At 59.0% G+C, this 27,661-nt stretch overlaps 2 protein-coding genes across 8 annotated transcripts; one reads left to right on the forward strand and one right to left on the reverse strand.

Moving 5' to 3' along the window:
• OBSL1 (obscurin like cytoskeletal adaptor 1) lies at positions 1–26,823 on the reverse strand. 6 transcript variants are annotated; one of them, XM_043577925.1, is made up of 21 exons: positions 25,758–26,823; positions 23,335–23,604; positions 22,999–23,250; positions 22,527–22,829; positions 22,053–22,349; positions 20,782–21,054; positions 19,343–19,615; positions 18,342–18,614; positions 15,190–15,462; positions 14,164–14,439; positions 13,802–14,089; positions 13,353–13,628; positions 12,488–12,757; positions 12,052–12,324; positions 10,787–11,053; positions 9,805–9,917; positions 9,099–9,255; positions 8,767–8,928; positions 8,348–8,452; positions 7,775–8,044; positions 1–112 (listed from the first exon to the last, which is right to left on the reverse strand). In XM_043577925.1, exons 1-21 carry the CDS (start codon positions 26,767–26,769, stop codon positions 69–71), a joined length of 5,727 nt encoding a protein of 1,908 aa, XP_043433860.1. In that variant the 5' UTR covers positions 26,770–26,823; the 3' UTR covers positions 1–68. The 6 variants fall into 6 exon arrangements, with proteins under 6 accessions (XP_043433860.1, XP_043433863.1, XP_043433865.1 ...); XM_043577930.1 differs by lacking the exon at positions 1–112 and adding an exon at positions 6,945–7,073; XM_043577927.1 differs by lacking the exon at positions 1–112 and adding an exon at positions 6,945–7,077.
• On the forward strand, positions 263–6,809 carry TMEM198 (transmembrane protein 198). Of its 2 annotated transcripts, none has more exons than XM_043577951.1 (5): positions 263–643; positions 985–1,154; positions 3,670–4,245; positions 5,329–5,531; positions 5,905–6,809. In XM_043577951.1, the coding sequence occupies exons 2-5, from the start codon at positions 989–991 to the stop codon at positions 6,040–6,042; spliced, it is 1,083 nt and encodes a 360-aa protein (XP_043433886.1). In that variant the 5' UTR covers positions 263–643; positions 985–988; the 3' UTR covers positions 6,043–6,809. The 2 variants fall into 2 exon arrangements, with proteins under 2 accessions (XP_043433886.1, XP_043433885.1); XM_043577950.1 differs by having other exon boundaries at positions 266–643; positions 950–1,154.
• Positions 26,824–27,661: the final 838 nt, after the last annotated feature.

The raw sequence follows: 27,661 nt of genomic DNA on the forward strand, positions 1-27,661 counted from the left end.
CTCCGTCCGGCGCAGGGTCCCAGCGCTCCGCGCAGGAGCCTCGACCACGGCCGCCGCTGTCCGACGTGTCACTGCGAGGTCCCCGCCCCCGGGGTGGGGTCTCGGGCTCCAGCTACCGGAGACGGAGGAGAAGGGGGAGGTTAAAGGGGAAGGACCCCCGGAAGTGCCCCCTCCTCAGTGCCGGTGAGGGAAACGCCGGAGGCGGAGTCCCCTGCCTCCCCCGGCGTGGTTGGTGCGTCCCTGGTGACGTCAGAAGCAGCCCGCCCCTGCCTGGATGGTGCGCCCTGAGTGACGTCAGGAGCAGAGGCCGGAGCTGTCCATCAGCACCAAAGGCCGCGGGCGGGCTCAGGGCATGGGGCCGCGGCTCTGGGGCAGCCCCAGCCCCTGCTCCCGCTCCTTTCCCTTCCCCAGACCCAGCCTGAGTCCCCAGGCTCCGCGGCACTGGAGTGCCAGCCGGTGTTGGAGGCGGAGCAGCGACGCCGCCGCACAGAGAACGGTCCCTCCGGCCCAGCAGCCCCCTTCCCGGCTCGGCGGACTTTTCCCGGACCCCAGTCAGCTGGGGCCTCTGGCGCTCTGCAACCCCGGACCCTCCGGCCCCTGCACAGCCTCTTTCGCTCAGAAGCTCAGGTCGCCTCCTGCCCAGGTAGATCTTGGACAATCCCAGATTTGGCCGCCCACAGAGGAGTCTCCTGGCTGCCTCTTTCTTATGGGCAGCACACTGTCCTCCTCTTCCCCCAACCAGGGTCCCTTTTAACTTCTACATCTCAGCCTCCTTTAGCCAGGCACTTTTGTTTCCCTTTGTCTTTTGCTCCACTTCAGAGATGCTTCCAGAGCTGGGCATCACTCCTTTGTCCACTGGTGTCCTTGCCTAGTTCTCCCATTCCCATTCTTGCCCCCATCCTGGTGGAGACCCAGCACTCCTCCTTGACCCCAACTTACTCTTTGTCAGGCTGACCTGGGAGGTTGACTCCCTTCCATTCCCAGCACTATGCCAGGCACTGTGGCGACACTGCGGTTCCAGCTGCTGCCCCCCGAGCCAGATGATGCCTTCTGGGGTGCACCCTGTGAGCAGCCCCTGGAGCGCAGGTACCAGGCACTGCCGGCCCTCGTCTGCATCATGTGCTGTCTGTTCGGAGTCGTCTACTGCTTCTTCGGTGAGACCCCTACCTCATCCTTCACCTGGGCTCCCCACTGTTTCCCAAATTATTTTTTAGGCGCCTCAAATCTTCTCTAGAACATCATCACCACTACCACCATCACCACCACCACCATGAATAACTGTCTTTCTTTTCTCTTTCTTTCATCCCACACATGTTCATGGATCATCTAGACTCTAGGTCCTAAAAAACACAGGCTTTTAAATTCAGCATGCTTGAATTTGAAACTGGCTCTGCACATTACTAATTGTGATACCTCGGCGCATTAACCTGTCTGAGCCTCAGTTTTCCCATCTAAACTGTGCGAACGATGATAATTGTCTCATAGAGGGTTGTTGGGAAAATAGTAGATGCTCAATAAATAATAGCTATTATGGCGAAGATGGGTTTGGGTCACTGTGCTAGGTAGGCACAGAAAAGCATTTAGCAGGGTGGTTGAACATGGTCCCTTACCACATGGCATATCGTCTGATAGGGGAGAGACTTCTGGAACATTCACACCTGTAATACATGTTAGAGTGGGCTAGATGGTAGTCACATACATGGAGATAGCTATAGTAACCAGGCCTGCTATAAACAGTTGTTTAGGATGGGTACTGCACAAGGGAGTTCAATTGAATAGGCAACCGGGAGCTGAAATCCAGCCCATGGTCCATTTGCCAAACTCTAGGCCTTGGCACAAGGCTGCTTTACCTAGAGGAAGACATGACTTTTTCTAATTTGCACAAAGGTACCAGATGGGCTAGTGGAATAAGTGCCTGGTGACTACTGCAAGAGTTACAGAATTTCAGAGAGGGGCGTGAGCTCCATGGGCTGGGGGCCCAAGGGAAGCCTCTAGGAGGATCATTATAGGCAATTGGAAGAAGTACAAAGAAAGCATGGAGATCTGGGTTCCAGGCTGGGCAGAGGTGCCATGAGACTAGTGTTCTGCAGCATTTATACCTCCCCCTAGCATGGCTGTGTAGTAGGTAAGGATGGGAGCCAGATGGTCCCTCCTCTTCCACCCCCAAACTCTAAGCTGAACAACTGCAGAATGAGCAAGAGGAAGTGCCCTTCTAAGGGTTTAGGACACATTCTGGGTCTCTAAGGAGTCTGTCACCTCATGCTCTCCACTACCCATACCCACTCTCTCTGCAGTTGCTCAAGCAGCCTGACATTCTCTCCCCTGGGCTTCTCTGCCACTTTACCCACCTTGGATGCCCTCATTCCCAGGCTCTTGGACTCTGAGCCCTTGTGTATGACCTACTCCTCTATCTGACCCCAGAACCTCTTGGATTCTGATGCTTCCCTCATTCCTAAAACTGAATCTCCTCTTTTTTAAATTTATTTTTGAGAGAGAGAGAGACAGAGACAGAGACAGAGAGAGAGAGAAAATATGCACAAGAGCAGGGAAGAGGTGCAGAGGGAGAGAGAGGATCCCACGCAGGCTCCATGCTCAGCACAGAGCCCAACATGGGGCTCAATTTCACGATCTCGAGATCACAGCCTGAGCCAAAATCAAGAGTCGGATGCTTAACTGACTGAGCCACCCAGGCACCTCCTGAATCTCTTTATGAACTTTCTCTTTGGCGTACCCTGAACCCTTGACCTCCATCTCTGACTTCCATCTTCCCAACTGTTCAGTATCTACAGGTCCCTCACTCTTCCAGTTACCCTTAATGGGTATAACTTCCATTTTTCTGAAACTCCATGACCACCGGTTCCCCTTATAATCCTCTTGAACACTCTATGACCCTAGTGACCCCCAGCCGCCTCCAGTTATCTCATTACCTTCCATCCCTCTGTCTCCCTCTGTTACTCCTGACACTTTGGTCCCTATGATGCCATTGTCTGCCTACCCTCATGATCTCCCATTTCTCTGGCTTCAATATTACCCTCTCTCAGAAACCCTTTAACACTCTCAACGATTCTATGTCTGTTAATTCCCCTGCTTGCAATGACCTCATCTTCTGGAACCCCTCCCCAATAACCCTGCTTTTCCATTCTCTTTGTAATTTTCTACTAATGTTGTATCTCTGAAGCCCTGTTACCCCTTAAAGACATTATCTTTCTGAACCTGTGTGACCGTCATCTCTCAAGTTCTTTCTGACTTCTAAATACCTCGTATCTCTGAACAATCCCTCCTAAGGCCCCAGTGATTCTATTGCTGATTGCCTGTGACCCCAAATGACCTCTCTCTCTCCCCCCTATGATTCCAAAGACCCTAATGACCCTATCACTGATTCACTCTTGACTCCAATGGTTTATCTGACCCTCAAAGACCCAACACTCATCTCAGTAACTCTTATCTCTCTGCTTTCCCAGTGAGTCCCAATGACCTATCTCTCTGACCTCCTTGGACCCCAATGGTCCCATCACTGATGCCCTCAGAACTCCAGTGGCCCCCAAGATTCTGAACTTAGTGACCTGCTCCTGGTTCCTCTGTGATTCTCATGTCCATAACCCCTCTGATCCCCTTTCTGGAGCCTGGTGACCTCATTTTGGCCCCTCACTAGCCCTTGTTCCCCTCCAGGTTACCGCTGCTTCAAGGCAGTACTCTTCCTCACTGGGTTGCTGTTTGGCTCGGTGGTCATCTTCCTGCTGTGCTACCGAGAGCGGGTGCTGGAGACACAGCTGAGTGCCGGGGCAAGTGCGGGCATCGCACTGGGCATCGGGCTGCTCTGCGGGCTGGTGGCCATGCTGGTGCGCAGTGTGGGCCTCTTCCTGGTGGGGCTGCTGTTGGGTCTGCTGCTCGCTGCTGCCGCCCTGCTGGGCTCCGCTCCCTACTACCAGCCAGGCTCTGTGTGGGGCCCACTGGGGCTGCTGCTGGGGGGCGGCCTACTCTGCGCCCTGCTCACACTGCGTTGGCCGCGACCACTCACCACCCTGGCCACCGCCGTGACAGGTGCTGCGCTCATCGCCACTGCCGCTGACTACTTTGCTGAGCTGCTGCTGCTGGGGCGCTACGCGGTGGAGCGACTGCGTGCCGCCCCAGTACCCCCCCTCTGCTGGCGGAGCTGGGCCCTGCTGGCACTTTGGCCCCTGCTCAGCCTGATGGGCGTTCTGGTGCAGTGGCGGGTGACGGCCGAGGGGGACTCCCACACGGAAGGTGAGAGGGTCCAGGCCAGGGTGGGTGAGAGAGAAATGAGTGGCCAAGGACGGGTGGGAGGACTGAGCAAATGGGGCACGGGAGAAGGAGCAGTACACACTAGAAGCCAAAGGCCTCAATAGGGTTAGAGAGCTGACTGGCTCAGGGTCTGGGAAGACAGGACCTCAGCCCCACTATTCATTCTGCAACAAGGTATGGGGCAGTGGCTCTGTGGCAAGCCCGTTTCAGGCACAGGGGATCCAACAGAAAAGGACCCTGCGCTCATGGGGTTGCATTCAGGTGGAGGCAGACAGACAACAGGATGCATACAAACTAGATAATTCCAGCTCCGGAGTGATACGAAAGAAATATGCAGGGCAATGTAAACAAGTGACCTACAGAGGCTGTTACGGATACAGGGGTCAAGGAAGGCCGCTAGGAAGAGGTGACATTTGAGTAGAGTGCTCAAGGATAAGAGGCCACGTGCAAAGAGCTAGAAAAAGAGGGAACAGCAAGGGCAGGTCCCCAGAAAGAAAGATCTTGGCTTGTTGAGGAAGTGGGCTGTAGTGTGGTGGGTGAGGCATACCGACTGTGCGGGCCCTGTGGGCCGTGGTTAGGACTCTGGATTTTACCAGGAGGGCAATGTGATGCTATTGCAGGTTTAAAGCAGGGGGTGGATAGAATCTCATTTAGCGTTTGGGATGCTCATTCTGATTGCTGAGTGTAAGAAACATTGTGGAAGGTGGGGGGGGGGGGACAAGCATGGAAGGCCCAGCCAGTGAGAAGGAGGCTGTAGTTGTCCAATTGAGAGATGATGACGGCTGGTTTAGGTGAGTCACCTGGGGCTCAGGATTGGGAAAGGGATAATAGCTGGAGAGGGAGTACTTAGAAGTCTAGGAATCTTCCATATGACCTTTGGAAGAAAAGAACAACTGCAGGAAGTCCCATTTGGGGCGTGGGAGATGGGGAAAGGAAGGGGGAGCAGGAGGTTATGGACAAAGGGAATCTGGACGCCTGGAGCCCTGAGGTAGGAAGGATCAGGGAGGCTTGGAGGACACGAGGCGTGTGAGCCTGTGAGACCCTTCTCTGCCCACCCCTGCACAGTGGTCATCAGCCGGCAGCGACGACGCGTGCAGCTGATGCGGATTCGGCAGCAGGAAGAGCGCAAGGAGAAGCGGAGGAAGAAGAGACCCCCTCGAGCGCCCCCCAGAGGCCCCCGGGCTCCTCCAAGACCCGGGCCTCCTGACCCCGCCTATCGGCGCAGGCCCGTGCCCATCAAACGCTTCAATGGAGATGTCCTCTCCCCGGTGAGCAACCTGGGCCCCTCCAGCCTGAATGGGGGGAGAAGGGAGTACTGTAGACTCTGTCCAACGGAACTTGGCCTTCCCCAGAGGCCGATCTCGATCTAGAAGGGCTAGCATTTGTCTGACTATTGTAACCCCTGCACAAGGAGACTGACGGGTCCAGCTCTAGGACTGGGGGAAAGGTGTCCTGAGTAGGAATTTTAATGAGGTATAGTATGGGTAGGGTCTCAGGCTATGGACTATGGGTGTGGTGAGGCCCTGGGCCTGTGGCACTCTGGGGTGAGTCTGAGGCTGTGGCGTGCAAGGAGAGGATGTCCCTGGAGGTGGCTTCCGGGGCAGGATTTCCACGCTTACACCCGTGTTTACTTTCCCACAGAGCTACATCCAGAGCTTCCGGGACCGGCAGACGGGGAGCTCGCTGAGCTCCTTCATGGCCTCGCCCACAGACGCGGACTATGAGTATGGGTCTCGGGGGCCACTGACGGCCTGCTCAGGGCCCCCCGTGCGGGTATAGCAGTACTGCTGCTCCTGCCCACCTAGACTCTGCGGTCACCAGCTCTGCCAGCTTGGGGAGGTCTGCTGGGCCGCTACCCAGCCTGCCTGGCCCTGTGGCCTCTGGCTGTCCCTCTCCCCACCCTGAAGAGGGCTGGCCCGGCTACTGGAAGAGAGAACCTGTCTCAGGCTGGGCCTGGCCTAAGGGGAAAGCCTCCTCCCGAGCTCCAGAGGGGCTCTTGAGGGATGCGGGGTGTGAGCCCCATTGGGGTGTGCTCAGGGTTGTGAGTGTGCCGCCTGTGTGTGTGTGTGTATATGTGTGTATGGAGGCGTGGGCTTGAGGGGACACTGGGACCCTTGCCTTAGATTTCTGATTGGTGGGGCTTCTCCAAGGTTGGCCCTGCCTCCACCCCCACTGCTGGGGTCCCACAGGCCACTCTCCTGCATGTCTAAGTGGAGGATGTCTGCCTTCCTCCCCCACTGCTCCACCTCCCAACCAGACTCATCTAAGGCTTCTTGTCCTTGTCCCTGGGGCAAATGGCAGCACCCCTAGCCCTGGTCCCCTGTCTTCTACAAAGCCACCAGCCTGAGGGCAGTGGCAGGGGAGGGGGGTGGGGGGTGCTGCTCTGGGCTGGGTTAGGGAAAGGGGCTGGGGGAGGGGGCTTAAATGCACGGTGCATGTCTGGTGTCTGTCATGCCACCCTGGACACCTCATGCTTCTGTCTCCCCTCACCCCACCCTGTTTTACATATTTTATAAATGTGCCAAACTGTGTGGCTTCTGCCAGGAGTGGTGGTGGTCTTCAGTGGCTGGCACTTTCACGGGCCAAATGGGAAGCCCCGCAGCCCTTGGTGTCCTGTGTCACTTACTACACAGAGGCTCCAGGCAAGTTCTGCCCTCCTACATCACACAGAGAGCCAGGGAAAAGGACTGTACCACTTTATTGTCCCCAACACCTGTGGTTCCCTTGCCTCCCCACCTCTGCCCAGGGTACGGGCACACGCCTTCCAAGCTGTCCGAGGGCACCTGCCTGGCCTGGTTCGGTCCTCCTAGCTACCTGCAGAGGAATGACTCGGCGTGGGGCTGGGGAGAGAGTGGGTACCACCGTCCTCTCCCCTGGCAGAGCCTGGGCACCCGCACAGGAAGAGCTGGCTCCTCACCCTCTGCCCCACCCTTTCTGGACCTCTGTCAGGGATGTCTATGAGGGCAGGAAAATGGGAGTCAGCCCCCAGTTAGGGGTAGGAAATGCGGGAATTCAGGTGGAGGGGGCATCTCTGTGGAAGAGGAAGGAAATGGGACCAGAGGAGCCCTCCTCTCAGCCCGATGTGGAGCTGGCTGAGATGGGCAGGAGCCAGCTGGGCAGAGAGCAGGAGGGGGATGAGGGACAGGTAGGCAGAGATCAGGGGCTAGTAGGTAGGAAGGAGAGGAATTAGGGTCCAAATGGGGCATTCAAGAGAGACAGACACAGTCCAGAGGCAGGAGAGAGTGAGAAGCCTGGACAGGAAAGGGCATAGAAAGGTGGAAACGGCTGACCTGAACCAGACGGTTCCAGTAGAGAACACAGGGCTCCCTCCTCTGCTCAGCCCTCAGCCCCTCCCCCACTCCCCACCTCCACACACCCCAGAACCAGTTGGCCATCCCAAGTCCTGGAAAACCTCTGGTAGGCGTGTCTCAGCCCACCAGCTCCCAGGCGACCCCTCCTGTCTGGCCAGCCAGCCTGCCCCTCTGACCTCTGCCCAGTCAGCTCCACTCACCCTCTACCAGCAACCGTGTGTGGGCGCTGTCCTGGCCGGCCTGGCAGCAGTAGGTGCCCTGGTCCTCAGGTCTCACGTCATGGATGACCAGGCTGTGGGTGGGGCCGTGGCTGCGCAGCTCATACTTGTCTCCCGGGCACAGCTCGACCCCCTCCCGCAACCAGCACACGTGGCCCCCCGAGCGGGACACAGTCACCTCCAGCACCGCCCTGCGGCCGACCAGAACCGTCTTCTCTCGAGGGGGGCGGCGGCACATCTGGAGAGGCAGTGCTGGGGGTGAGGACGAGGGCTTAAGTTAATAGGGACACGCAGGGCCCCCAGGAGGAGAGACGCATCTTCCCCCTCCCTGCAGCCTCCACTTCTCTTAGATATCTAAGGCACCAGCCCGATCCTCTGTACCCTTAACCCAAAGTCTCCTCCTCCCCAGGAAACGCACTGCCCTCTGTGACCCGCCCCAGAAGAGTCCCTCGAGGAAGGGAGGTGGGAAGGCAGTGTTCCCAGGACCAGCCGCCAGCCTGCCAGTCCCGAGGGGAGATGATGCCCTCTCCCAACCGTCCCTCCCCAGTTGCTTACCCTCCACCTCCAGCTGAGCCACGGACTGGGCGGGTCCCGCCTGGAAGCGGACCTCACCGGTGTCCTCCGGGCGCAGCTCGCTCAGCACCAGAACATGTTTCCTCCCTGGGGGTGAGAGAGGCGCTAGCGAGACCGGAGCAGCCAAGGGGAGGGTTCGGGGATGAAGGTGGGCCGGAGTAGGTCCCCGGGTCGGTTTGGACGCGGCCAATGTGCGCTGGGGGCGGGACTGAGGGGAAAGAGGAGTGGTCCAGGACCGGTGGCTCAGAGCTGGGGACCGGGGAAATACCGGGAGAAGGTTCCTTGGGCTGTGGGGCGGGGCTCACTCGAGCCAGAGGCGGGGCTTATCCTAGTAGGGCGGGGTTTGCCTGAGCCGGGGGCGGGGCAGCAGGGGGCCAGAATAGGAAGAAAGTCCGCCAGACCTTCCTGTCGGATGCGGACGCGGCCTCCGGGTCTCAGCGGCCGGCCTCCGAGCTCCCAGCTCCCGGTGGTCTCCACCTCCGACACGGTGCACTCGAACGTGGCGCCGTCGCCTTCGCGGGCGCGCACCGCCCGGAGCTCGGAGAGCACTGACACCTTGCGCTCTGGGGCGGAGCCGGGGGCGTGAGGCGGGGGCGGGGCTGAGGGGGCGGTGCCCGCTCACGCCCACACTCCGCCCTACTCCCGGGAGGCACCGGAGTCTGTCCGGGGCTAGTCGGGTCCGCAGTCCCCGCGCCCGCAGCATTGCCCAGTCCGGGCAGCGCCCGGTACCCACCGCGCACTGCCAGGCGGACGGGCCCGGCGCGAGCCGTCCCCACTGCACAGCTGTAGGTCCCGGCGTCCAAGGGGCCGCAGCGCCGCAGCTGGAGAAGGCGTCGCGTGCCGAGGGCCTGGAGCCTGAGCCGAGGGCTGGGGGTGAGCGGGCGCCCGTCCTAGGGGCGAGATTTGCAGAGGGTCGGGGAGAATTCGGTTGGACACAGGCAGCCTCGGCCTTGGGAGAGGGCGGCGCCGTCTGTTGAAGTCCAGAGGTTTCGAGGAGCATTTATGCCTCTCTGTCCCCCCAGGCTGGGATCTGGCTGTCCTGAGCCTTTGGGGCCTCCCCAGGAGCCTCACTGGGAAGGTGTCATCCTTGGGGATGTTAGGACTGAAAAGGGGCGCCGTGGGCACTGGAAGCCAAAAGTCGTGTACCGATCACTCTGGACGTGAGCGTGGATTCTAGAATAAGGCAAATCTGGATTCAAATATGGCTCTACCCCTTTTGTCTGCCGCTGGGCGATATCACCTCACTGAGCTTCAGGCTCCTTAGGGATAACACGGAGATAGCAAAACCTACTCTATAGGGCTGTTGTAAGGATTAGAGGGTTTAATGTAAAGTAAATCTGAGCACAGTGCCAGACACATCTGTTCAGGGAGTATTAGTTGTTTCCATTTGGGCCATTATCATTAAGTCCTTATGACGTCAAGGTGGGATGGGTTCTGACCTTCTCCCAGGTGACATCAGCCAAGGCCTGGGAAAGCTCGCACTCCAATGTAGCTGTGTCTCCCTCGGTCACCTCTAGGTCCTGCGGCCCCCTCACAATGGTCACTGGGGCCTCTGGGAGGGGGAGAAGGAAGACACACTTGGGCACAGGGGTCAGTGGTGGACACATTTGGGGAAGGTGGTGGGTGGAGGCCATTCGTCAGAGGGGGATGTGCCGGGACACAAGTGGTCCAAGTGGGATGCTAGTCAGTGGAGGACACAACAGGGCCACAGGGGTCAATGGGACAGGAGTGGCCAGCTGGGGGTATCACACTTTAAGTTGGCCAGTGGGGGACATGCTGGAATTAGAGGGCCATGGGGGCGGGAACCAAAGCAGGAACGCCAGTGGAGTCACCTATAGGCAGGCATGGTCAGTGGGGACCACACTTTACTGGAATGGACAGGTGATACTGGCCAGTGGGAGACATGATGTGTTCAGAGGAGCAATGGGGGGAACTCCAGAGCACGTGTTGTCAGTGGGGAATATGGGGCGTAGAAAAAAATGGGCATCCCTGAACCAGAGTTGCTAGTAGAGTCATCCTTAGGCAGTTAGTGGGTCACTGGGACTTGAGTGGTCAGAAGGGCACACGCAGGCAGGCAGCAGGGGCCATGGCAGGCAGGTGTGGTCAGTGGGGCCACACTCAGAGTGGTCAGTGGGGCCCTGGTCAGGCAGCAGACAAGAGGGACCACACCGGCACAGGCACACTCACAGTGGCATGGTCAGTGGTTCACAGGGACCAGAAGGTCAGTGGAGTCACGCTGGATCAGATCGGTCAGAGGAGCCACACTCAAGCAGGGCAGTCTCGGGGGCCACCCAAGGCCAAAGAGTCAGGGGAGGCACACTCCGACAGGCAGGGTCAGTGCAGGGGGCCACACGGGGAGGGGGATCGGTGGAATCACACTCAGGGCAGTCAGCAGGCAAGCAGCGGGCCCAGAATCCACACCTCTCACAGTGAGTCTGGCTGCGCAGCGCAGGGAATCCGCCGTGAAGGTGATGCAGCCCGAGTCAGCCAGGCCCAGGCCGCTGAGTACCAGACGGTGACTGTGGCTCTCTGCATGCATGTGGCACTTGGGCCCCGGCTGCAGCCGGACTCCACCTCGGGCCCACTCCCCGGTCACACCCTCCTGGGACAGCTCCAGCTGGAAGGTGGCACTGCCCCCCTCAGTGACGGTCACATCCTCCAGAGGCCGCAGCACCCTTAGCTGCCTCGCTGGTGGGGGCAGATGGGGAGAGAGGGAGGATGAGGGCTCCAGCTCTGGGCAGGGGTTTTGAGGGTTCACACAGCTCTTGGCCCCACCTGTACCACCCCTAACACCCAATCTGAGCCCCTGTGGAAGGAAGCCCAGAACCAGGGTCAGGGAGAAAGGAGCACAGGAGGCCAACTGGGTGGGGTGGAGAGGGGCTTAGGAGAGGGCACACGTGAAGGAGATGAGTTGTGGCTAGAGGGTCGAGGAGTCTGGGTGAGGGGTGCTGTGACACTGGGAGGAGCACAGGAATCGGAGTCAGACAAGCTGGGATTAGGCCCTAGCTCTGCCACATGGTTTGTGTGCTGTGTGACTTTTGGCAAACTGCTCGACCTCTCTGGGCTTTAGTTTCTCCAACCGTACAAGGTGAACAGCATTGAGACATGGGTTTATTGCGATTAAATGAATGAAATAAATTAGAAGAGACTACATATCAGCAACAGCAACCGTTTACCAAGCTCTGTGTGGGCATTTTTCATGTCATCTCAGCTATTGTTCCTGAAGACCCTTGAAGTACGGATCAGCCCCATTCTTGAGAAAACTTGGCTCAGAGAGAGTAAGTAACTTGCATGAGGTCTCGCAGTTAATAGAAAGCTCTGGCTTGGGGCAGATGGGGGAGTTGCTATTTGCCAAATGGGCCCGTGGACCCTGGGGCAGGTGACTGAGGGATAAACACAGCACGTGTTTCTGGAGTATAATATTTACGTTTACAGCAAAGCCAACTGGGACACGTGAAATGGAATGCAAAATCCACACGGACTTCTAGGGTAAATAGAAAACACTAGAAAATGAAAAGTTTTGCTTTGGGCAGGCTGCTTCAGGTCACACTTCTGGAGGCCAGCCAGGGCTGACTTGCCTCAGTGGCGAGGGGCACTTTGGTGGGGGGTCTGAGGGGCCCTGGGGCAGCCAGGAAAGGCTGCGCCACGGGGCAGTGTGATGGGTTAGGAGAAGACAGGGCACTCACGCCTCACGCTGAGCCTGGCCAGGGTGCGATCGTGGTGGCTCTCACAGCCGTAGGTGCCCTGGTCAGCCAGGACGACACCGTGGATGAAAAGGCGGTAGACGTGGCCGTCCTGGGCCATGGATACGCGCGAGTCATGGGGCAAGGGCTCCCCACCTCGCACCCAGCGCACGGCACCTGCTGCGCCCACTCGACCTGTCTCTACTTCGAGGCACACGTCCTGGCCTTCCTCTGCCCGCACATCCTGCAGCCGCCGCAGGAACAGCAGCTCCGTTTCTGGGGAGGAAGGGGGAGGGGGTCATGGAGCCTGGTGGGGCCTGGAGGCTGATGACCCCCTGCTCACCGGCCGGTCCCTGGGCAGAGACGCAAGGCTGCCAGGGCCAGGGCTGAGAGAACAGGCACAGGAGACAAAACCACTGCATCCCCATCAGGACCAAACCTCGAACGTGGAGCCGGGCACTTGTGGCTGTGCCCCCTGCTCGGGCAGTCACGGTCCCCGCATCCTCCAGCTGACAGCGTCGCACCGTCAGCGTGCGGCTGGAACCATTCTGGGCCACCTCTAACTGGGGCCCCGGAGTGACAACGGCCCCGTTGCGGAGCCAGGTGACTTCGGCATCTGGCGGCGAGACTTCACACCGGAATGTGGCATCGTCACCCTCATGGACGGTGAGTGGCGTCAGCTCTGAGACCAGCTTTGCCAGTGGTGGTTCTGGGGGGATGGGGTCAGGCAGTGAGGTGGGCTGTGTCTTTCCCTCTCCCTCCTTTCCATCCTCTCCTGGGTGCAGGTCCTCGTCTCTCAGTTATCTGAAAGATCGTTGCTGAGGACCACGGGGGGTATCTCAGAGGACAAGATGCCAGCTCCCTGCCGCTCCTAGCTACCTCCTTTCAATCCCAGCCTGGCTCCCTACTTCTCTGACTCCCTATTAGGTAATTTACCACGGACCCTGTTTATCTCATTTAACGGTCACAACAGCCTTACAAGACAAGCACCACCCCCTGCCCCGCCCTTCAGAGCCGGGGCCCAGAGAGGTGGAGCCGCTTGCCAGAGTCTCGCACTACTGACAAGTGGAACCCAGATTGGAACCCGGGTGGGTTGACCCCAAAGCCCCTGCTTTTAACCACTGGGTTATGGCTCCTCCTATACAGAGGGTTCCCGAAGCCTCATCCAAGTACTAGTTGTGCATGCACTGGTTAGAGCCCGAGGCAGCAAGGAGGGGGGCGGGGGATGAAGGAGTCCCAGAAGGGTGCAGGGGTGTGGTCTTTGGGGTGACAGGGCCCACAGGGAGTGAGGGGTGCACTGTTACCTTCCACGCGGACGAGGAAGATGCGGCTGTCCTGGGGCGTGTCGCACAGGTACTCCCCAGCGTCCCAGCTCCGTGCCCCCCGCACCCGCAGCACCTGCCTTGCCCCGGCCTGCTCCAGCTGCACCCGCCCCTGGCTCGACAGTCGCTCCCCGTCCTTGTACCAGCGCACAGGGCCCCCGGGCCCGGAGAGGCGCACCACCAGCTCTAGGTCCCCGCCTGGGGTGCTGCGAACCCTTGTCTGGGCTGCCTCGGGGGCCACCACCCGCACGGGGGGCTCTGTGGGGTCAGAGCTGGGGGTCACTGGATGGGGAGAGGCCCGAGGGCTGTGGGGAGGGCAAGATACTGAGAGAGGTGAGTGAGGGATGGACAAGGCATGCTAGAGAGGCGGGGAAACTCATACGGGCTTGGGGGTGCAACGCTCTCAGGCTTTCTGCCCAGGCCGTACTCACCAGCCACTTGGACGGTGAAGCTGAGGCTGGGGGCCCCCGGGGCTGTCCCGGACTGGCAGGTGTAGAGGCCTGCGTGGGCCAGGTCTGCGGCCCGGATACAGAGGATGCGGCGGGGGCCCTCAGCATGGAGCTCCAGGCCCTCGCCCTCCTGCACCGGCTTCCCATCGTGAGTCCAGAAGACCAGGGCACTAGCCCGGGACAGTTCGCAGCTCAGCATCACCGGCTCCCCAGGGGCCACACAGAGTGGGGCAGGGGCTGCCTCTGGAGCAAGGAACTGGACTGGGGGCTCTGGACAGAGAGAGGAACATGTCAGCTCCGGCTGACTGCCCCCTCCCGCACCCGGGCTGGCAGGAAGCACCCACCGGCCAGGCTGACATTGAAGGTGACAGCTTCATCACGAGTCTCGCACACATACTCCCCGGCGTCCTCGGGCTGGGCGTGGGGCAGGGTCAGGGTGCGAGCGGGCCCCTCGGCTCCCAGCTGCAGTGTGTCCGATGCTTCCACCTCCAGCCCATCTTTGTACCAGCGCACCTGGGACCCGGCAGGGGCCACCTCGCAGCGCAGCTCCACGCGCCCTGGAGCCCTGAACTGCAGGTCCAGGGAGCGAGCTGCTGGGTGCACGATCCTCTCTGGTGGGGCTGGTGGACAGACAGAGGGAAAGGTGCTCAGGCTCAGCCAGCAGGCTCCCACCCACTCACACTGGCTTCTCAGCACTCTCTCTTTCCAGAGCAGTTCTTGGGACTTGTGTGGCTACCGTCTGGGGGCACCTACTGTGTGCCGGGTGCTGTGCTAAGCACACGGCAGCTCTTTTCACAGCTACTCCTGACACTCCCGAGGACGGCACCGATGTTGGTTTCACTTTACAGATGAGGACTCGAAGCCTCTTTAGAGGAAAGTGATTTGTCTGAGGGCCGATGAATAGACAGAGGTAGACACAGACCGATGTGACCCCAATGCACGCCCCACCCTACCTCGCCCCCACTCCATATCCCCTTTCCCCACTTTGCTTCTGATGTACTTATCATCGCCTACTGATTGTCTGTGTATCCTCACTAGAACTCGAGCTCCACAAAGACTGGAGGTGTTCTCTTATTGGCTTGCTACTCTATCCCTCAGCATCCAGAACAGTGCCGAGCACATAGTAGTTGCTCAATAAATATTTGATGAATGAATGAATGCTCCTAACTGCTGGGCTCTCTCTAGTCACTGTCATGGCCTGATCTGGGCAAGCCAGGGCTCTCTGATGGCTGAGAATGAGGAGTCTGGGGGAGGGGCAGGCTGTGTGGGGCAGGTGGGGGGCCCCTAAGAAGCAGGAAGTGAGAAGGTTGGGTGTCTGTCCCTCGGCCTCCTCCCTCTCTAGCTCCCCACGGTGCCCAGAGACTGCCCACCTGTGATGGTGACAGTGAAGAAGGCTGAGTCATCTCCGGCGTCACACACGAACTCGCCCCCCTGCTCGGGCTGGGCCGCAGGCAGAACCAGGCGGCGGCGTGGCCCGTCGCTCTCCAGCACCAGGGCCTCGCTCTCCTCCACCTCCAGCCCATCCTTGTACCAGCGCACAGGGGCGTCCTCCCGAGACAGCTCACACATCAGCACCACACACTCCAAGCTCACGGCGATCAAGGTCACCTCATCTCGAGGGTATATGATGCGCACTGGGGGCTCTGCAGAGTGGGGCAATCACAGGCTGTCACAAACTCAATCGCCAGCCGCCCTGGCAACATGGAGTTCCTGTCGCTTGCAACAACAAGAGTGATAAGGATAATAATAACAAGGAATAACAGGTCCACGATCTACCCTCCGAAAACCCTGGGGCCAGAGATGTGAATCCAGAATGCTTCAGATCCCCGGAAAAAAAGGTGCATTTATTATATATCACATACCTGCCTCTCTTAGCCCCCACTGGAGCACCGCCCGCCCCCCCCCCCCCGTGCCCCATCCCCTGCCGCAACCAACCACACTAACATTTCAGCAGTGTGACATATACATATACTCACTCTAAACAAGATACTTAAAGAGCAGAAATAGTTTCACAGGTTTTACTGAAATGGCTCTGAAGACCAAACTTAGAAAAAGACTTTTGGTTTGGAGAGGTTTTTTGGATTTCAGAATTGTGAACAAGAGATCGTAGATCCAAAACAGCGAATACTTCTGTATGATTTCCTAAGGTTCCAGGAACAGTCCTACGCACTTTACACATTGAACTCTCACAGCAATCCTAAGAGGTAGATATCATTTTATCCCTGTTTTCCAGATGAAGAAATCGAGGCAAAGAGTGATTTAACCAATCTCTTTAAGGTCACAGCTGGGTCCACGTACTCGAGGGCTGGAGGAAGAGCCACCATCTGTTAAAGGGAGGCTCAGACTCTGTGAGCAGTGCTGGGATCGAAAGCCAAAGCTTGCTGAACTCAGTAATGATTTTTGCATCTGTGTCTAAGAGTTGCCAGCACCTGAGTTCCCCAGGGATGCTAAACGCTGATTTTGGGAGTTCATCTCCAACTGCTCCAAAGGGGTCATTCCTCCACAGGAAAGGACCTCCTATGTCAACACTGGAGGTGACTGGCGCACTGAGTCCGAGCCTGCCCATGCTCCCATGTGCCCTGAACATCTCCAAGAATCTTCTAGCTTCCAAGACATTTTAGAGCCCCTTTACCATGCGGCCCCCTTGTGGCTAAGCTCAGGAACTGCTCGCTTCCCGGAAACACTTTTTTGCAGAGGTGCGCATGGGCAGACGTGCTCACCAGCACACAAGTCCTCTGCCTCCACAACCCACCTCGCTAACAGGGCTTGTTCTAAGAGTCCAAGGGACGCAGGCTGGTTCTCAGGGGTCCAGCAAGGCTGGTAGATTGCAAGGTGCGGCTGCCTGGGGAGCCAAGGAGGTGAAGGGAGCAGTGGGGTGAGGACAAGCTGCCATGACAGGATTGGGGTGTCCGCACAGCTGCGGGACCTCAGCTTGGCATCAGACTTGTTTATCCCTGGCCCAAAGCCGGGCTGGCTCTGTGTGAACTTCCGGGCCGCTTGTGTGAACTTCCCAGTGGGCAATCTGGTGTTTTGTGGGGAGGCCAGGTGTGAGCTGAAATGTGTGTCTGCCATTGTGTTTGGCCAGGGCGTGGGGCTGAAGAGCTTGAAGGGGTCACTACAGGACAAAACATGCACAGAGAGGCCTCTTTGGCTTTGTGGCTTGGGTGTTCCAGGCTGCACTCTCGCCGGTTGGGGGTGGGGGCACCCAGGCAGCTCAGCCTGGATCGAGGCATCACTGCTGGGGCAGAGCGGAGGACAGGGCGACAAGACAGTGCCAGTGCAGCCAGCGCGGTTCTTCTGTGCCACCGAGCTGTCAGGCCCTGCGAGCGCCACCTCCCCCCCCCACCCGAGTTGCACATCCACACCAGGTCTGGCGCTGAGGCCTGCGGCCCCACGCTTTCCAGCACCGAACCTCCGTGACTTTCACAGTCGTCTTGTGCTTTCCCAGCTTTGAACATTCTCCCATCTACCTTCGGCCCAAACCTGACCCCACTCAGCTACCTCGGCCCCTGCCCCCAAGTATCTGCCTTGAAGGCACTCCCTGCCTGCCGACAAGGTTAGCAGCCCCCCAGCCTTGAGCTCCCTCTGTACCCCTGTCACAACACTGGACAGTCCACCTTCTGAGACCCTCTAAAGTGTCTGCCTTTCCTCCCAGGCTGCGTGCTCCCGGAGGGAAGTGAGCGTGTCTGTCTGCTTGCCACCGGGTGTCCAGAGTCCAGCCCAGGGGCGTGGCGGCTTTCTCCGCAGCCCTCTCTGACTCTCCTGTTCTCTCTCCAGCCCTCTGCTCCTTCACATCACTTGTCACGACGTGTCAACTGTGCATTTATTTGTGCATTTATTGGTTTAACACAGGGGTCGCAAACTCAAATGCCCACAGGGGCCAGGTAGGTGGTCAGGTGAGTGGCGGAAGGGGTCTGGGGAGAGGCAAAGAGGAATGGCAGAGGGAGAAGGGCAGAGGAATGTGGGCCCCATATTATGGGGGCAGCTGCTACTCAGCACCAGCTGTTCGTCGCCATGGGGGGAATCGGGACCAGAGCCGCCGGGTCTTCGGCTTTTTCAAGAGGACGCATAACTCCGGATTGTTATTTGAACTGTCCTGACTTTGGTAAGACTCTGCAGGCCAAACAAAACACATCTGTGGGCTGCATGGGGCCCTACGGACTGCCCGTTTGCGACCCCTGGTTAACAGCTGCCTCCCCAGCTAGACTGCAGCTCTGAGAGCAGAGATGGTGCATGTCTCACACACCAGTTACCTGCAGCACCCGGCCGGGGTCTGGTGGCACGTGGGAGGCACCCAGTAAATGAGCCAGGGGAGCACAGCTCTTCCTGGCCCTGGTGCTGGGGAGGAGCCTGCTTCCTTGAATAGGGGCCCTGGGGTCTTCCGGGCAGGGAGCCTCAGTACATGCACCCGCAGCCCCACCTCCCTCCTCCCCAGTGTGACGACTAGGGGGTAGGTGGCCAGCTCCCCCGAGGGCTCAGGACTGTCCTCTGGTGACCCCGGGCAGCTGGGGTGAACCCACACCTGTGACAGTGACGGTGAAGGAGGCCGACTCGTCATCGATTTCACACAAGTACTCGCCGGAGTCCTCCAGCTGGACGGCAGGCAACACGAGGCGGCGGACGGTGTCCTCCTTCTGCAAGAGCAATGCGGGGCTCTCCACCACCTCTTCACCGTCCTTGGTCCAGCGCACCTCGGCCCACGGCCGGCACAGCTCACAGGTCAGCACCACACGCTCCAAGCGCACGGCCGCCACATACACCTTGCCACTGGGGTACACGATCCACGAGGAGACATCTGCGGGACAGGGACAGTCATAGCTGGGACCGAGGCGCCCGGCTGCCCTCCCTGAGCCACGCCTGTTCCCTCCTCCTGCAAGTGGGCCACGTGTTGACGAAGAGAGCCTTCCCACCTTCCCACTTACATAGAACGCCCAGTGCTCATCACAACAAAAAAAAAAAAAAAGAAAAAAAAGAAGAGAATCTGCCTTTGGATTAGGTCTCCTAGCTGCTGGGACAGCCACCCCCATCTGGAGACACAACCACAGTCACCAAAGCACGTCACAGGCACGGTGGCCCCATCGGGACCACGGTGTCAGCCTTGGCTGTAGAAATGGTCTACGCTCTCTGGGTTGGGGCAGGGACCGTATGTAAGATGGGGCTGGGGAGAGGTGGGTTAGGTGCCCAGATGGAGCCAGGGTCTCCCATAGACTTTTGAGGTCTTCTGACCCCTCTAGGGTGGGGGCTTACCTGCCCTACACCCTGCCCCGCAGGAAAGCTCTGCCATTCCTAGAGGTTCTCCTTTGCCAGAGAACGGAAAGGGGCAGAGGCGCCCTGTGACTCGTGGAGCCCTGGCCAGCGTTTAGGACAATGTAGTTTTGGTGGGTGACCGAATCGTAGGATGCAGACCGAGGAGGGGCACGCAATCAGCTTGCGGGGAGGGAAGAGGGCCTGGGGAAGAGTGGCCCGGAGGGGATCGTGTGACAGCTGCTAGGCGGTGCCACACGGACCTGCCTGTCCCCCCACCTGTGATGGTGACGGTGAAGTAGGCACGCTCATCTCCAGCGACGCACTGAAACTCGCCCCCGTCGGGGGGCTGGGCGGCAGGCAGCACGAGCCGGTGGTGGGGCCCCTCCTTCTCCAGCACCACAAAGTCACTCTCCTCCACCTCCTGCCCATCCTTGTACCAGCGCACGGGTGCATCCTCTCGGTCCACCTCACAGGCCAGCATGACACACTCAGAGGTTATGGCATGCACAAACACGTGCTCCTGGGGGTCCAGGATATGCACCGGGGGGTCTGGTGGGAAGCAGACAAAACGAGGTCACGCAGGCAGGAGACTCACAGGAGACAGTTTCCTCCCCAGGGGACACTAGGAGGGTTAAGGCCGTGCTGTGCAGGGTGGTCTGGAGCAATGACGTGGGGTACTGAGGGCATGGCAGGTGAGGCAACGCAAACCATGTGGCACCTTTGTGTTCTGGGCGTCCCCACGGGACGTGGGGGTGGCTGGGCAGGGACATGGGGGAGGGGGAGGCACAGATGACAGCCTTTGCCTAGGCTGAGAGGAGGTCATTATCATGGGCCACGCTTGCTGCTGTTTTTACAAGGGATCCCCTGGAGCACTGGCCCTAGGATGGGCAGGAAGGGGGAATGACTTAGGTGCCACAGTGAGACAGCTGCTCGCTACAGGTAGTGAGTTCCCTGTCACTGGGTGCGTGTACAGCAGTTAGAGGGCCTCCTTGCAGTGGGGTTGAGACAGGATGTCCACTCGAAGCGAGAAGATGAGGTGAATCAGTGGTTCCCAAGCTGCCTTCCCGGAGTGATCCCCAGGCTCTACCCTGGATAGTCTGGAGCTGGAGAGCTGGGGGGCCTGGGCATATGCATTTATAACAAGCTTCCCAGGTGGTTCTGAAGCAGCCAGAACATGGCCTGAGAACCACTGGACCCCTGCACTTAAAGCTTCCCTTTGACCGTGGCTACCTGAGATAGCAGGATAAGCACAGACCTGGGTGTGAACCCAGCTATGGTGTTTGCTGGCTGTGTGATAATGGGCAAATCACATAACCTCTCTGAGCCTGTTTCTTCATCTGTGTTGTAGAGATCTACTGCTTCTCATCCAGATGTGAAGATTACGTGAAACCCTATGTATTTGAAACATTTGGTATTATGTTGGGTTCACGGCAGGGACCCAGTAAATGTTAGCACGTGCCTCTCCTTCCCTTAATTGAATTTCATTTCCCCACCCTCATTACCTAGCCAGGGGTATGTGGAGGGCAAGTATGCTGGAGGGTGTTGGTGCACGGGAGGATTAGGAAGCAAGTACAGAGTAATTTGAAAACGTGTCCGCTGGCCCCCTTGGCTCTCCCTGGAAGGGACCCCCAAGCAGGCAGACCAGGGGGCAGGGCCTGCATGGCCCCTGGGAATCAGCCTCAGCTGCAGGAGCCCAGACCACCATAGCTGCTGACCTCGGACGGTGACACTGAAGAAGGCTGAGACGCCTTCTGTTCTGCACTCAAACTCGCCGCTGTCTCGGACTTCGGCGGCCGGCAGGATCAGGCGGTGTTTGCGCCCATCTATCTTCACCACCAGCGACTCGCCCTCCTCTACCTCCTGCCCGTCCTTGTACCAGCGCGCTGGGAAGTCCACCCGGGAGAGCTCACAGGTCAGCACCACCCGCTCCGAGGTCGTGAAGGTCAACGACTCCTTGTCCTGGGGGCTCAGGATGTGCACCGGGCTCTCTGTGTGGGGAGAAGCGTGAGCACAGGCAGCACCCTTGTCATGCTCCACCTGGGATCAACACCCCTCGCTGGTGCAGGCCGGAGTACATCAGGCCAGACAACCGCTGGCTCAACGCGTTTGTTGGAATTAAAAAGAAAATCGCTGGGCTCACACGCCAATTCTCAAGGGCAATGTTTGAGCGTACAGAATTCCTAGGGAGTCTACTGAAAATGCAACTTCTTAGGCCCCACACAGGCATGCAAGGGCCAGGGGATCTGCATTATCAACCAGCCCTCCAGGCATTTCTGATGTCAGGGGTCCCAGGCTGCATTTTGAAAATGCCACTCTAGTTATTGGTTCTTACTCTGCCCTCCTCCTAGGATGCCAGCAGCTGACCACCTGCCTGGCCCTGTGCTCGGTCACCGAGGAATTCCTTGATTGGCCGGACAAACTCCAGCAATGGTGAGATGGCAAATGCCACACGTGTCCCCTGCACTTTCAGATGTCCACCAAGAACCGTCCTCCTCAGGGACCCCTCATCCCCTTCCTTCCTGGTTTCCACAGGTGGCACAGTGTGATTCTGGCACCAGACTGCCTGGCTTCATAACCCAGCACTACCACTCATTAGCTCGGTGACTCTAGGCAAATCACTTAACCCCTCTGTGACTCAGTGCCTCCACGTGTAAAATGGACTCACCAAAGAATCTATCTTGTAGAGAACCATGTTAATTAACGCACGTAAAATGATTAGGATTGTGCCTAACACCACAAGAAGTTGCTCTGATAATGTTATCGGTTACATGATAAGGCAGGAAGCAGTCAGGGACTAGGGCCCAGGGGCCATGCCTCTAAGATAGCAAATGTGATGGAACTCTATAAGCCACAAAGAGAATTTGGCTACGATGCTGAAGATAACGTACGTTGTACATAGGTGGAAATTGGCCTCCTGGACCGCTGAGCCCTCCGTCTGAACCCACCAAGGACTTCTGTGTCCACCCAGGTCCCCACCAGCACCAACCTTGGATGGTGAGGGCGGCCGAGTCCTGCACACCGGGGCAGCTGAAGCCAACGAGTGCCCCGCTGTGCTGGTGCCTGACAGCCTGCAGGAGGAGTCTGTGCTGTGGGCCTTTCTGCTCTATCCGGTATCGCAAGGCCCCAGGCTCCACCTGGCCCTCTGGCTCATTACTCTCGAGCTCTTCCCCGTTAAGGAACCAGGTGCCCTGGATGATGGTGGAAAGATCCAGGGAGAAGACCGCATCTTCCCCGTCGTATACCTGTACGTCCTCCAGACCTGCCACCAGGCGGGCTGTGGGCACTGAGATGGGGACAGAGTGCCGCCATCAGAACCAGAAGGCTGGCAGAGGACAAGAGTTGGCAGGCAGAAGGCATATAACATGATGGGGACCGAAGGCTGGGGAAGGGAGGAGAGAGGATGGGGAGGTGTGACTAGGGTACGGCCGCGGACAGGCTGGGTCCGGAAGGACTGACTCACCGAGGTGAGCAGACCCATGGAACACAACGTGGGGACTGCGGCCGTGCTCGCTGACTGTGCAGACGCGGAAGCGGTAGTCGCCCTCGGAGGGCACGCAGTCCCCTGGGACCTCCACGGCTCCGGCTTTCTCGATGCTGAAGCACTGGATCCAGTCTTCCGAGCCCACCTCCTGCCGCTCCAGCCGGTAGATGAAGGGGGTCTCAGGAGCCGGCTCGGGGGGCTTCCAGGTCAGCAGGACTGTGTTCTTATGGCCCTTGAACATCTCTGCCAATACCGGGGGTCCCGGGGGGCTGTGCTTGACGCCTGAGACAGAGGCAGGGTTTGCATTCCAGCCCTGCTCCAGCCTCCCACAGCCCTCCCAACTTGAGTCCGCTTTGCCAACCCAGGCTCTGGCATCTGGTCACCCTCCTGCCCTGGCCCTCCTGTCCGGCCCTCGAAGAGTCAGTCTGCCCACGGGCTTTCCTGCCCTCACATTTGACTCTGAGCAGAGTGGTGGTACGGGAGTTGCCCAGGCTAAAGGTGACCTCGCCAGCATCTTCTCGGGTGACCCCTGGAAGGACCAGGGCATGCATGTGGCCGGAGCTGCTCTGGCAGATGGTCGGCAGGTCCTCCCCATCGCGGCTCCAGCGCCCCTGGACCCCAGCTTCCTGTGTCTCCACCAGCAGCACCGCATTCTCTCCCTCCAGGACGTCGAGCTTCCGGGGCAGCCGCTTGAGGATGGGCCCTGAGAAAAGGACGGGAATCCCCCAGCCTGGGGCCTGGGCATCCGCCTGCCTCAGCCTCGGCCTCCTCCCACTGGCCAGCCCACCTTTGACCGTCACATTGGCCACCGTGCGCACCCGGCCCCGCATCTCGCACAGGTAGACACCGTCGTCGTCTGCCTTCAGCCTGTGGATGATGAGGCGCCGGACGGCGCCCTCCTCGATCTGCTCGTACTTGCGGCAGGGCAGCAGCCGCTGGTCCTCACGGAACCAGGCCGTGGGAATGCGGGAGTTGGGCACTTTACACTCCAGCACCGCAATGCCATGCTCCCGGCCCTCCACATCCTGCAGGGGCCTGGTGAAGCGCAGACGGGGCTCTGTGGGGAGGGGAGAGATAGAAGGCTCTGGAGAGGGCCAGACCAGGGGAAGGGCTCCGTGCATTACCAACTGCCTATACCCGCGTCAGCTCCTGCCATCTTCCTCCCAGGCCAGTAGGTATTCCAGGATCACAGAAAACCCAACAGGAGAGACGTCAGGTGGCCTGGATTCTCATCTGACCCTGACGCTCCGGCCACATCACCCTGAGCAAGGCCATTTCAGTGATCCTGGGCCTCAGTTTTCTGACTGTCAAGCGGGGAAAGGGATGGAAGGGTTCGGACCACAACGGTGATTTTCCAGCTGTTCCCTGGGGTCCCTCAGAGACACTACACAAATTCTGCAAGGGGCTGAGCTGAATTTCATTTTTAAAGAACTTTAGTCGTTTTCACCTGGCTAGAGCTAGAGCATATAATGCTGAGTGAAATAAGTCAGTCAAAGAAAAACAAATACTATATGACCTCACTCATATGTGAAATTTAAGAGACAAAGCAAATGCGTGAAAGAAAAAATAAAAAAAGAGGGAGACAAATCAAGAAACAGACTCTTAACTATAGGGAACAAACTGATGGTTAGCAGAGGGGAGGTGGGGGGGGAATAGGGGATGGGGATTAAGGGGCACAATAATCATGATGAAAAAAATAAAATGATTTTTAAAAAGTGCAATTAAAATTTAAAGAAACAGGGGCGGCTGGGTGGCTCGGTAGGTTGAGTGTCTGACTCTTGAATTTGGCTCGGGTCATGGTCTCACGGTTCGTGAGTTTGAGCCCTGGGTCAGGCTCTGTGCTGACAGTGTGGAGCCTGCTTGGGATTGTCTCTCTTCCTCCTCCCCTCCTGGCACATGAGAGCATGCGCTCTCTCTCAAAATAAAGAAATAAATAAAACTTAAAAAAAATTTTTTGAAGTAGTCATTTTCAGGGGGGGCAGGTGGCTCAGTGTGTTAAGCATCCAACTTCGGCTCAGGTCATGACCTCGCGGTTCTTGAGGTCAAGGTCCTCATCGGGCTCTGTGCTGACAGCTCAGAGCCTGGAGCCTGCTTCAGATTGTGTCTCCCTCCTCTCTGCCCCTGCCCACTCGTACTCTGTCTGTCTGTCTCAAAAATAAACACTAAAAAAATAAAATAAAATGAATTGTCGTTGTCAAAACTGCATTTTACAAAAAGAAAGCACGATGATGGAAATGGCCAGCGGGTTATCAGGCCGCTGGAGAAGCGTGTATGTCCTGTGCCTCTGGGAAGCTCTGCCTTCCCACTGGGCTTTTCTTTCCTGATGGTGTTAGTGCAGTTTTGCGAGTTTGTGCACATCAGACCTCACCACAGAAGCACAGGTGCCACATGCTGCCCTCACGCCAGGCAGGGCTCAGGAAATGTGCCCACTTTTCTTCCTCTGAGGGGACAAGTTGAGGAATAGCTAGTGAAGATATAACCCCTGGAGTTGCAGGGAACTCCTATTCTGGAGAGCTTCACCTTCCAGTGGGAGTTCGGGATGTTTTTTTCCTCTGAGTTTTCTGTTTATGAGCAATGTATCTAATGTTATTAGATATTGCTGGTGACTCAACTTTGAAATGGAAATCTCTTCTCCTTCACCTTCTTCTTCTTTCAAACCTGGAGAGCAGTTTCATAAAAGTGCATTTTTTTTCCTCCCTCAAGTCTACCTTTGGTGTGAATCAGGAGTTTCTCAATGTGTCGCTTGCAGCCAGACTTTCCCCCCAGGACTCACAGACTAGACCCAGTTGTGAATGCAGCCTCCTCTTACCCTTGTTCTCATGGATAGTTATGAATCTGGACCCGGAAATGTACACCCATAAAATGTTCCTTGTATCAGTCTCCACAGGGATTTCCATTGAGGGAAGGGGAGTGAAACAAAGAGGCTGAAATCCCCTGGACTAGAAGTGCTCCCTCTTGGTTCGTACATCAATCACTCCTTAAAGCGGTTTATCAAAGGCTGGTTTTCCACCCTCTGCCTCAGAATCACTTACGAAGTTTGCTAAGAAGTTCCTGGGTACCCTGGAGACCTACTAAATACGAATCCCTGGGGGGTGGGAGGCGGGCAGGAAACGGTATGCTATTAGTCCGTCTCCCCTCCCCCTACCGGCTCCCGGGCAGCGCTGGAGGCCCCTCCACAGGGCCCGGGCGGCCCCAGGGGTGCCGCAGTACCTTTGACATGCAGCTGCACCGCGCTGAGAGTCTGGCCCGCCGAGTTGCGCGCTGCGCACACGTAGAGCCCGCGGTCCTTGGCCTGGCAGTAGAGCACCTTGAGCACGAAGCCGCCGTCGCGGTCGCGGTACATGAGGCGGCGGCGGTCGGAGAGCAGCGGACGGCCCTCCCAGTGCCATTCGATCTCGGGCTCGGGCTTGCCCATCACGTAGCAGCGGAACTTGGCGTGCTTGCCTTCGTTCACCCAGAAGGTCTTGGGCGCGCACTTGAGCGGCTCCACCACGGGCTTGGGAGCCTCATCGGGGTCCTCGGGCGGGCTCTCGGGGGGCTGATGCACCTGCAGCAGCGCGCCGGCCTGCGCGTGGCCGTGCGCGTTGCGGGCGTGGCACACGTAGACGCCCGAGTCCGGCAGCCGCGCCGCCAGGATGCGCAGCGCTAGGCTCACGCCGGGGCCGCCCTCGGCACCGCCGGGCTCGAGCACGAAGTGGCCGCTGTCCCACACTTCGTCCAGGGCCATCCCGTCCTTCTCCCAGTAGAGCGCGGGCGCGGGGAGGCCCCCCACCTGGCACGTCAGCACCACCTGCTCCCCCCGCAGCACCCACTGGGACCGGGGCCCCGCCAGGAACACCGGGGCGCCCTCCCCCGCCCCGGGAGGAGGCAGCGGGCGCTCGGCGGGCTGGGGCTCGGGCTCAGGGGCCAGCGGCTCCAGCACGGTGACGGCGGCCGCCGCGTAGGCCTCTCCGGCCGGGTTGCGGGCGCGGCACACGTAGACCCCCGCGTCGGTGGGCAGCGCGCCGCTCAGCAGCAGGCCGTGCTCGGCGCCGTCCACCGGGAAGCTGAGGCGCTCGGAGGCCGCCAGCTGCTGGCCGCCCTTCTCCCACACGACAGTGGGCGGCGGCTCCCCCAGGACCACGCACTTGAGCTCGGCCTCGGCGCCACTTACCACCCGCACGGGCCGCGGGAAGCGCAGGAAGCACGGGGGGCTCCCCTGATCCCCCGAGCCCGCCTTCATGGTGGCGGCCGGCCCGCAGCGGCGCGGGGGGGAAGGGCGGGCGGCGGGCGCGCGGAGGCCGGGGGCGGCGGAGGGAGCCCGCGAGGCGAGGCGCGGCGCGTCTGGGGCCGGGGGCGGCGGGGACCCGCGGGGCTCTCCCCCGGCCGCCCGCTCCCGGCTCGCCTCCTTACCCTCGGCCCGGAGCTGCGGCTCTGCGGCGGTGGAGATTCCCGGGCCCCGAGTCGAGAGCTCGAGGGGCAGTCCTTCCTGTTTGCCTTTGCAGCGAGGGGCCCCGCAGCCTCCCCTGCCCGCGGCCTGGCTTCCTGCTCCGGAGAGCCTCTCTTCCCAGCCCCCTCCCACAGCCTGGGCCTCTTTCCCCTCCTCCCTCCCACCTCCAGCCGCCAGGTCCCCAACCGCCCGCCAGGCTTGGGCCTGAGTGGCAGAGGCGCCTGCAGCTGCCAATCCCAAAAATATTCTCTGATGACACAGCTGGAGGACAAGAGCCCAGACTGGCTCCTCCAGGCTAAGTTTAGAGCAGGCGGGACCACCTGCCCCCGGCCCCAGCCCCAGTTCTAGCCCCGACCTCAGCCCTTCCCCCCCATGACCCGCCCAGCAGCTGCTTGGTTGAAAGCCACCGCCCCCCCTCGCCCAAGATCTGAGGGGCTGGCGCATTCTGTCTCCCCGACGACGAGTAACACTGTTAGGAGCTGGCTGACCCCAGCTCCCAGGCTCCTGTTGTACCTGATGTCACCTCTGTGCTGGGTGCTGGGATGTGGCTGTGTGTGTGTGTGTGTGTGTGTGTGTGTGTGTGTGTGTTTGAGAGAGAGAATAGGGGGAAAGGGTTGTAGGTTGTATGTGTAGGTCAGGTCACTCCGGGTGAGAACTCTCACCCGCCCCCTCCCCCACATGCCTG

The sequence above is a fragment of the Prionailurus bengalensis genome, chromosome C1 (assembly GCF_016509475.1).
Source record: "Prionailurus bengalensis isolate Pbe53 chromosome C1, Fcat_Pben_1.1_paternal_pri, whole genome shotgun sequence".
Classification (NCBI taxonomy): domain Eukaryota; kingdom Metazoa; phylum Chordata; class Mammalia; order Carnivora; family Felidae; genus Prionailurus; species Prionailurus bengalensis.

Bases quoted from the DNA above. Each gene is read 5' to 3' on its own strand.
- TMEM198 (XM_043577951.1), top strand. From the start codon at position 989: ATGCCAGGCACTGTGGCGACACTGCGGTTCCAGCTGCTGCCCCCCGAG. The intron at 1,155-3,669 runs GTGAGACCCCTA...GTTCCCCTCCAG, and splicing joins AGTCGTCTACTGCTTCTTCG to GTTACCGCTGCTTCAAGGCA. The intron at 4,246-5,328 runs GTGAGAGGGTCC...ACCCCTGCACAG, and splicing joins GGGGGACTCCCACACGGAAG to TGGTCATCAGCCGGCAGCGA.
- OBSL1 (XM_043577930.1), bottom strand. From the start codon at position 26,769: ATGAAGGCGGGCTCGGGGGATCAGGGGAGCCCCCCGTGCTTCCTGCGC. The intron at 22,350-22,526 runs GTGAGTCAGTCC...TCCCCATCTCAG, and splicing joins CCATGGGTCTGCTCACCTCG to TGCCCACAGCCCGCCTGGTG. The intron at 15,463-18,341 runs GTGTGGGTTCAC...CCCACTCTGCAG, and splicing joins CTTCACCGTCACTGTCACAG to AGCCCCCAGTGCGCATCATA.